Genomic DNA, 9,528 nt, shown 5'->3' with positions numbered 1-9,528 from the left:
TGGATAGGACCTTTTGAATGAAACATGACAATCGATCAAGGGGAGCTTCCAGTGTGACTCAAAAGGAAAGTGTATGACTAGAGTATCCTGGATATACCCGATAGGGAAAATAGGGGTGGGGGAGGGTAGAAAACCCCCCTCCTCAGCTAATTACAAAAATGATCAGCAAATGAATGGGTAAGGTGCTAGCCTGAGATATGCAAAAGCAAGAGAAAGAACTCAGCTTGTGTTGCACTCAATTACATAAAAGTGTAAATTGATATAAGTTAAAAATAACCTTTATTAGACCTATATTTAAATAGGTGAGTACACCAGAGGGTTCCCTGTCCACACAGTGCTCACTCGGGAGTAACGTGAAATTCCACAACCTCCCCCCCCCCCCCGGTTAATTACACTCTCCATAGTATACATCTGTGATATATCCCGCACATACTTGGCTGTACTGGATCATTATGTATCATGGACTGCCTACTCATAAGGCTGCGGTCCCAGTAATGTCTGTGACACGCGCGCCCGGCGGGGGGGGCGGCACCTGTCACAGCGCTAACCGGTGTTCTGCGGTCTGACAGGGAGAGGGGAGCTTGCAACGGGAGGGGGCGTGGTCGGGGATTTGCGGGGCGTGGCCATTACGCCATGCGGCTGGTTCGCCCTCATTGGGTGAACCGCCGGTGGGGGCGTGGCCACGCCTCCGTCGCTAGGTGTAAACTCAATTTTATTGAGTAGTGAAAAACCCTGCTGCATGGCGCGGCTGCACCTTCTGCGTGACGGTGCGTAGTGGGCCCAGCCCCATTGAGGGGCGGTGCTTACACGCACAGTGCAAACCGCGCCGTGCGCACAGGGTGTACTGGGACCGCAGCCTTAAGGCCAAGTCCCCACTGCAGTCGGCAGCGCGCGCCTCCCACCAGCTCCTTACACTGGCGACACACTTTATTCGAGTTCGGCTAGTCCCATGAATTCGGGTATACCCGGGTGTATTGAGGTTTGTGACTGTTTTCTGCCCGAGTGCATTGAGGTATTTTCCAGGCAGGGATTGAAGCATTTTATTCCCGCTGGCTGCAATACTGCATAGTATATATATATATACACTGCATTACAATTCATGAATTTATGCCATCTGGTAGACACGCGAAGCATTGCAGCCTATTAAATCCTAATCATTATCATTTAACAGATCAGCCACCCGTCAGCCAGGCATGAACCCAGGCTGGGAAGGCAAACGCAACGGGGCTTGTCAGAGGTGAGGAGCGGCGCATTCCAGGTATCTGCCAGGTACATACTGGGTATTTGCTCGAATAAAGTGTGTCGGTGCAGTACCTTCTTCCAGGCTGTCCCCGGTCCCTCCCTGGCTCACTCTGACGCGTCAGCCAGCAGGGGCTACAACAGGATTGTGTTCCGGAGTGGCGACACGTCACGTGGTGCGCCAGGGAGCCAATGAGGAGGGGAGATCGCGGGCAGCGTGGCATAAACAGGGGAGGGGGGTGGATACAGGAGCACAAGGCAGCAAATAGCGCTCAGCAGGGCATCCATATGAATAATTAAATTCTACACGGATGAGGCGATGCTCTGCGCGGCTCTGTCTCTGCAAGAGGAAAATGCAGCACTTGTGTTGGACTTTTGTATTGCTAAATTAAACTTTTTTGTTGTTGTTGGAGCCGTGCAGCATTTCCGTGCGTTCTGCAAAAGTTCATGGCGGCGCCCCCGACCCATTTTGGCCAGGCACCCCGCGCTGAAAAAAGGTACCTGCAGACCGCAGAGGAGTGCCGTGCACACGCCACCAGGACGCAAGGCGGGTGCACCGGCGCCTTAGGCCGAGTCCCCGCTGGCGCTGGAGCGAGAGCGCTCCAAGCATGAGCACCGGGTATCCTACATTTACGTGTGCGCACGGGGGGTGGGGGTTGGGCATTGCGGAAAGAAACGTAGTTCTTTTTGGTTTTTGTTTATCTACGCGCCAAGCGCAAGTAAGGCTGCGTCCCCGCTGGTGCTGAGCTTAGCGCGGTTACTTGCATATATATATATATATATGCATGTTCCCGCTCATGCGCTCGCTCGATAGCCCGCAATGCGCCCCTCCTCCCCCCCCCCCCCTGCGCGCGCAAGTTGGCGGACAGCTGGCGCTCATGCTCTAAGCATGAGCGCGCTCAGCGCCAGCGGGGACTCAGCCTAAGCGTGTGTGCCCGCGCAAAGCGTGAGCGGGGACTTACATATAAATATATGCAAGTAACCGCCACTGCGAAGCGTGCTCAGATCGTTCCAGGAGAACTGCTCTGTCATCCCACAAGGGAAGGGCCCAGACTGATCAAAACATTAAGAAATGTAACACTACTGTAAAGGGGACAGTAAGAAAGTTTGGGTCGGTGGGTGTATTACCTTGGGGTTAGAGTAAAGGATAATACTTTTCTATAGCTCATTGGACAGTGAGTCAATGTAAATTGTACATTGCATTTGTAGTGGGAACAACTAGTTATGCAGAACCTTTCACACGATTATACTTGGCTTTAACAACAAAACTGGTGTATACATATGAGTGCTGTAATGAACTACAGGGTAAAAAAATTACCCCTCTATTACTGTACATTGAACAGTGGAGTGTCAAAATAAAACTATATATTGAATGGTCACAACACTTAATTATACTAGATTTCCCATTTCGATATGGGTGAGCCCACCACGCAGCTAGCTTACCTGGGCAGCCTCTCAAATGACATATTTTGCAAGCTGCATCTGCCTTGGGTCTGGTAGCACTGATGGTTGCACCTTCATCCTCATATACTTTAACAAGCTGCTCCATGTGCTTCTACACTTGGCATTTACAGTGCACCAGAAATGGTGACCTATCGGGTCGGTTCATGTACATGCTCTTATGTTGAACTCTTGCCCAACCCCTGCATCATAAGCGAGTATACTCTCGGAGATCCAAAACAAACTTCCCTGAAGGCAGGACCGCGTTCAGTCTGTCTATATGTAGGCAGCTAATATCTTGCACATAATGTAAATTTACACCCAATAATTATAGTGAAGGGTTACATAGACCTCAAAAACCTTATTGAGAAAAGATCCATTAAATGGAAGGAAAGGCTGGTCAGCGGGTAGGTGATATAGCCCAGCAAATATCCTAAAGGTGTAAAGAATAGCAGGAATACTTTAGAAGAAAATGAATGTAGTTAATAGCAGTATAACATTTCCAATATGCTCGGGCTATATAAAGGGGACGATAGAGAAAATAGTTTAAAGTGTACTGTAAGGTTTCACATTAGATGGGTGTCATGGGAGACCAGGCACTTATGCCTTTATTTAAATTTTTTTATTTTACAGGATCATTCATTGAGCAAAACGTGTAAAGTGAAATAAAGTGATTTATTTGCATGAAACGGCAGACACAGAATGCTACAAACTACAAAAGAAAAGACACTTGGGAACTGGGGCAAAAAAACTCTACCTTCCTAGCTGCTGTGAACTCTAAAATAGTTTTTAGTTGAACGGGATTTGGCTCCAAACATCCTGGAACTAAAATTGGCTACAAATCCCAACCGCGACCACAATGTTCAATTGTGAGAACTTGGTCGCGAAAAGCTGGATTTAGAAAATATTCCGGCTAAGATTTTCTGAAGCCGGTGCCTCGCTATTTGCGCAACAGCACTTTTCAATCATTTAAAAAATCCCGCCGATATTCTGGTGTCTGAATCTCCTGTTTGGCTCAGGGGTTTCTTGTAGTATTTTGGAGTTCATTTACAAAATACTATAGCCAATCACTGCATGGGAACTTTCCTTACAGCCAATCAGAACGATGCTTGGTAAGCAGAAATTCTGAATCGGCCAAGGGACATGCGCACGTTTGCCACCCAGTCCCTTGCTATTCAGATGCTACCCGCTGGGTCGGGCTCCTCCCAAGTCTGGTGGGGAAAATGGTAGTTTCGACGACTTCCATTCGTCCCAGGACGTGGGTACTTGAGCCCTTCCCTCCTACCCAAATGGTCTTCAAACCTCAGGCATCCACTGGTGGCTTTCAACTCTGATGTCCTACAGACTTACAGGCACCAACTTGGTAGCCCTGACAGTCTCTAGCCCTGATGGTCTGTCTGAACATTGGTTCTGCAAGTCCCAGCTCATTACCGTGCACATCAGTACATACCATATTAAATAACTATTAATAAAATATACTTGTATATATCCTAAGTCTCTGGGTATGTGGAATAGAATAAACTGCACTTTATTTTCTATTGGCCTATATTCCCCACACACTGTTTCATGAACTGGACTCTAAGAATCCCCTCGCAACCTTATCTATGGTTGGCGCACCCATGACCCCCTATATAGGTTCTGGGTTACCTTGTGTAGCGGTCATGTAAAATGCCTACAGTCATCTCTCCTGTTGGCAGTAAGGCCTGGTAAGTGTGGGCATGCCAGCAGTAATTATGGAGGTTTCCCCTCACACCCTGGTGGGGTGCTCTGTGTATGGCTGGGACTGGTCACATGCTCTGACTCCATGGTTAGTGATGTCAGAGATGTGTCAGCCTCAGAAGCTTACATAAGGCACAGCACTGTGTTCTAAAGTTAGTTCAAGTCTGGGAGGAGTTCTAGTTGCTGGTTAGTTCTGAGTTCTGTGAGTGTTGCTGGAAAGCTCTTGTCAGAGCTGAGGAAGGAGTTAAAGTTCTATCAGAGTGTCAGTTATGTTATAGTAACTCCATGGGAGGCTGTGTCCAGGGACCTGGCACAGGACAGTGATTCCTGCGGGAATAGTGAATCCCTGATCTGGGTGACATACCTAACTAAAGGGAGCACTGGCGAGATGAGCGGCTGAAGATACTCCTTGTGGAGGGCAGCTATGCCCACCGTGTCAATAAAGATGAGTTCAGCCAGAAACCCTCTCGTGTATCTATCAAGAATGAGTGTACAGAGAGGAGCACCACGGAGGAGTTCCTCGCCAGGATCATCCCCTTGCGGACGCAGGGACCCTGGTGAGGTGGAGGCGCTGCACTGGAACTAGGTGAGACTCAGCACACTACCTCAGCTGCCTGTCTGACGGGTTCTCCCCACACACCACCATGCGGGAGACTCAGGAGTCCTGTAGCCAGCAGGTGCACCATATGACATATCCACACTGTAATGGGGTCCGGTTAGACCACAGGGGCCAATGTGAGATTGGGTGGGTCAGGCCGGGCCAGAAACACCGTTACACTTGGTTTTCCCCTTAACCTAGGGACCCCTTATAGTTACAGGGACACTTTGCATCACTTACCTTTCTGGGCTGTGCTGAAGCAGGGAACCCGAGCTGTGAGTCGCGCAAGCATTTTCAACGGGAGATATTGCCGGGACAATGTGCCTACATGTATCCAGAAATCAGACCTGATTCCCAGGTACATTTTTAGGGGAACCAGCAACTCTGGACCCTGACTAGCTAGGCACATTTTGACAATACTTTCTCTGAAACTCATACCCTAGCAATCCCTGCTTGCTGGCATCCATGGAAAGGCAAAACACACAATCTTTATTGTCGCACAATACATTATCCACGTGTACAGTTACTGGGCTCAAGTCTTCTTGACCTAACACATGGACCAGGGGTAACCAAACAGGCTTAAACCTTTATTTGAGAGCCTGGTTACCGTCACAAGGGGGTGCTATAAAAAGTTTCCCAGTTGCAAAACTGGAGCTAAACAAGTTCCCCAAGTTTATTATTATTATTATTTACAATGGGATTTTTTTTACTTGGATAAATGTGGTGCAGCTTTTTAGCACATGGGAGACTCTTGTACACAGTCCCAGGAAAATGAGTGAGCCAAGTATGTGTAATCCTTAATCAGTTTGCATGTAAAGTACACAGCATTGCTCTCAACTGAACGTTTAGAGCCAAGTTGCTGATCGATCCATTCTCCTGTGATCGATCAACGAAGATTCGGTTCGGGGGTTCAGTAAATCTGTGAGTGCAGCTGAAAAGGACCAAAGATGCAAAGTTCTGTGGGGAAGATAATGTGACCAGGCAGTCACTAGATACAATTGATGTACTAGAGAGCAGGGCTCAAAGGGGTGGGCCAGAGCCTTTTTCAGAAGAGGAAGGGGATGTGACTTTGTAAATGGTTGCTATAGAAAAAAATGTTTGCTACATTATAATACATTAAAAATGTAATTTAGAGTTTGAAAAAATACTTTTTTTTTTTTCCCAATAATAAAGTAAAGAACTGACTCGGTCTGCAGCTTTAATGATTGATATAACGCAAATGACTCTGCCGCTTGCTGAGCCTTCAACTAATGATATTGTATTTATCTTTCAGGTTATTCTCTGTCATGTACAGTGTGTGTGAGTTCCAGTGGTACATTCTGCACAGGCCCCTCTATAACCTGCCCTGCTGATCATGTTTGCATGTCTTCATACACCGTAACCACAGCACGTATGTTACATTATTTTAAAGCATTATTGATGTTCTTTTATTTCAGAGGAAAGACAACTCTATACATTTCATCTCTCTCATTGGGGGAGGGAGAAGGTGATGTCCCGTTACTGCGAGCTCTGAGAAACTGGAGCGTTCTCAAACCCTGTGATCACGTAATCGGATCCGTGGCACATTATATACCGTACATAGCATGATGCTGCGTGTTAACATTAATCTTGTGTAAGAAGTGATTAACCCTTTCATTGGTAAAGTGGGTTGGATATGTGCTGTACCAGTCGGTTAATAAGAGTACTCTTTCATACTTTGTCCTATAGGCGGAATAGATATAGTTAAAGTCTTCAACAGAGGCTGTGAGTTACAAAGCAAGTGCGGCATGTCTGGGAGTGTTAGCATTGCTGACGGCAAGATCAAGATAGGTGCCACCTGTTGTACCAGTGACGACTGCACTCCTCCCATACCCACCTGTAAGTGCCTCTCTCATTGTTCACTTTACCTCCAAGAATCCACCAATCTGTCATATTTACAACTTTCCCTTCTCTTATACCACCTGTCATTGGATGCCTGGTTGTTCTGTTTATTTACAGAACCTACATGCTGTCCCTGAACCTGTTACTTTACACATTCTGTGTACTTTGCCCTGTATCTTGCTGTTTATTTCCTTTTATGTATCTCGCAGGTAATTACAACATGGGTTTGTCATTGTCACTAGTGTGCAGTCCTTCAACTGACAGGTTAATGACACAATTTCAGAAAGTACTTGCTGTCTCGTAGTTGTTGGGATCATTGGAGTTTTACACTAGGATACACTGTAACCACACTGCACCTCAAATAGAAATCTTCATAGCATCTGATTTTCTTCCTGTTCCTCTCAAAGTGCCAGCTGATAACCATCAAAGGAACGGAGTGACGTGCCGAACCTGCACCTCTGCAGACTCGGACTGGTGTTACACTTCGGATACCATGGGTTGTACTGGGGATGAGAAGATGTGCCTTCTCCAAACAACAACAATGTCAGGTAATCACAACAGGGGTTTATTCACTATTACTGCCATTTTACTCCTCTCATTGGTTCATTACACTAGGCAGGTGGGGGGGGGGGCTCTGCAGCTTCGCCTACCTGGTTTTCGGCGACACGTCACCATGGTAACCTGGTGTCACGTGACATCGTGTATGATGTCACATGACCCCGCAATGTAATCTGACGCCAGAGCCGAGCTGGAGTGGGCGTGAGCAGGCAGGAGGGCGCAGGAGCAAAATTTTGCGCACTCCTGCTCTACACTATAGTCACATTGCAGAGATCCTCCTTTACTGCACAAACATTGCTCAGTGTCTCACTGCACTGTCATGTCCTGTATGTGTATTTATATTGTGCGTCTAATGTACACATCACTTTACTAAAGACCATTCAATACAGGGAGTTATAATGCAATAAGTGCAACAACAAAAAGGTAAATCGGACAAAGGATATTGTTATTGAATTGCTTTATAGCTTTTTGCTTAGTATAACTGTGTTGCCTAATTACTTTCCTGGTATGCAGGGAAGAATCATATTTTGATGCAGTTCCCAAACATTACATGCGGCCTTAATACATAGTTCCAGTGTAAGTTGTCAGGTGAGGGCCAGTTTGTATGGACAAGTCAGTGTGATCACAGTACTGTTCCTCACATCTGATCCATGCTGCTTATACTATTGTATACTGAGGTTAGAGTAATTACACGCTAAATAAGCACAAGATCAGCTTCAGATGTAGCAAGACTTGCTGTTTTCGGAACTGTGGCATTGCCACACCAAAGGATAAACGCCTCTCCGTTGTGGCAGCCACTGTCTTCAGCACCACAGACTTGTGTTTGTCCATAGCGCTGGGGACAGGAAGTCTTCGTACATCTGTTCTTTTTCTCCCTGTATTAGTTACATTGTAAGGTCACAGTATAAGTGTTACTTATTACATTGGGGTTGCATTGTAATAACTCTGCATAGACAATCTTCACTGCCATGGTATAGGGTCAGATACAGTTACAAGTATTCATTTGCAAAGCGTCACTGGGCCTTCTGGCTACAACAGATTAAAAGTGCATGAATATTGGGAAGCTACTAATGCTCTGCACTGGCATTACTGTAATTACGCTTATGTACAATATCTATTTTTCTCTACAGAACCTATATCAAGCAATGTGGCCATACGTGGTTGTGCCACTGAAAGTATCTGCAATGTTGGTAGCCAAAACGTGAGCAGCAGTGGCGTAAACCTACGTGTAACGTATAAATGCTCCAATAGAAGTATTGGTCTACACCCAAGATTTTTCTTGACGGCTGTGGCTCTTTTGCTGATTAAACTTTTGTCTTGGGACAATTTGTAGAGAAGCCAATACGATGTATTCCCGTGTTACACGCTGATAATGTTTTGATTTCTAAGTACATGCGGATTATCAGGTATTAAGATGTTCCTCCAATTCAGTGTGCACTCACTCACTCAATGATATACAACAATAGTTTTTTTTTAACATTGTGAGAACTGTGGAACTGATTAAAAATGTATGGACACTGGATACATAGGATGTATGTCAAAATATTATAGCTATGGTGTGTGGGTTTTTTGTAATCACATATATTAACTGTTGGATTATGAAATGTAAAATTGATCATGTATAAATCTGCCATTACCAGAGCTTTCCTGAGATATTTGGTCATCTCCCAGTAAACCCGGAGGCTAACATCCCTGATTTCTTTATTGCATATCCAGATTTTGTTTGTTTTTTCCTGTGACTTTATGTACACTAGCAACTTGGAAGGCTTAAATCTCTGAAATTGTGGTATTCAATAAAAGCTATGCAAAAATAAAATGTGTATTCCATCTGAATGTTAAGTCCAATAACTTAGTTAGTCGGGGCTCTCATCCTAGGAGGCCCCTACAATGGGTCAAGTACTGGAGACGAAAAGAATATGAATGGGCACATTGGACTTTAAAAAAAATAATGTAATTTTCATGCCATACACATATATTTCTCAAGGCAGGAGGAGTCCTTTCTAGTAACAGGATGCACATTAAACACCTTTACATTGTAAGGCAGGGGGCGCAAGAGGAGGTGGGGTTGGTGGTTTTTTTTGTGTGTGTTGAGGTTGGGACGGGTTTAACCACTA

At 45.7% G+C, this 9,528-nt stretch overlaps 1 protein-coding gene across 1 annotated transcript; it reads left to right on the top strand.

Annotated features, from left to right (window-relative positions):
* The first annotated feature begins 6,272 nt into the window (after nucleotides 1–6,272).
* LOC142497875 (phospholipase A2 inhibitor and Ly6/PLAUR domain-containing protein-like) lies at nucleotides 6,273–9,230 on the top strand. The gene is made up of 4 exons (XM_075606274.1): nucleotides 6,273–6,386; nucleotides 6,704–6,853; nucleotides 7,264–7,404; nucleotides 8,545–9,230. Exons 1-4 carry the CDS (start codon nucleotides 6,359–6,361, stop codon nucleotides 8,745–8,747), a joined length of 522 nt encoding a protein of 173 aa, XP_075462389.1. The 5' UTR covers nucleotides 6,273–6,358; the 3' UTR covers nucleotides 8,748–9,230.
* Nucleotides 9,231–9,528: the final 298 nt, after the last annotated feature.

The sequence above is a fragment of the Ascaphus truei genome, chromosome 6 (assembly GCF_040206685.1).
Source record: "Ascaphus truei isolate aAscTru1 chromosome 6, aAscTru1.hap1, whole genome shotgun sequence".
Lineage (NCBI taxonomy): Eukaryota > Metazoa > Chordata > Amphibia > Anura > Ascaphidae > Ascaphus > Ascaphus truei.
This window is presented reverse-complemented; position numbering and strand designations above follow the sequence as displayed.

Coding starts and splice junctions, on each gene's coding strand:
- LOC142497875 (XM_075606274.1), top strand. CDS start 6,359: ATGTCTTCATACACCGTAACCACAGCAC. Junction 6,854..7,263: donor CACTCCTCCCATACCCACCT/GTAAGTGCCTCT, acceptor TTCCTCTCAAAG/TGCCAGCTGATAACCATCAA. Junction 7,405..8,544: donor CCAAACAACAACAATGTCAG/GTAATCACAACA, acceptor TTTTCTCTACAG/AACCTATATCAAGCAATGTG.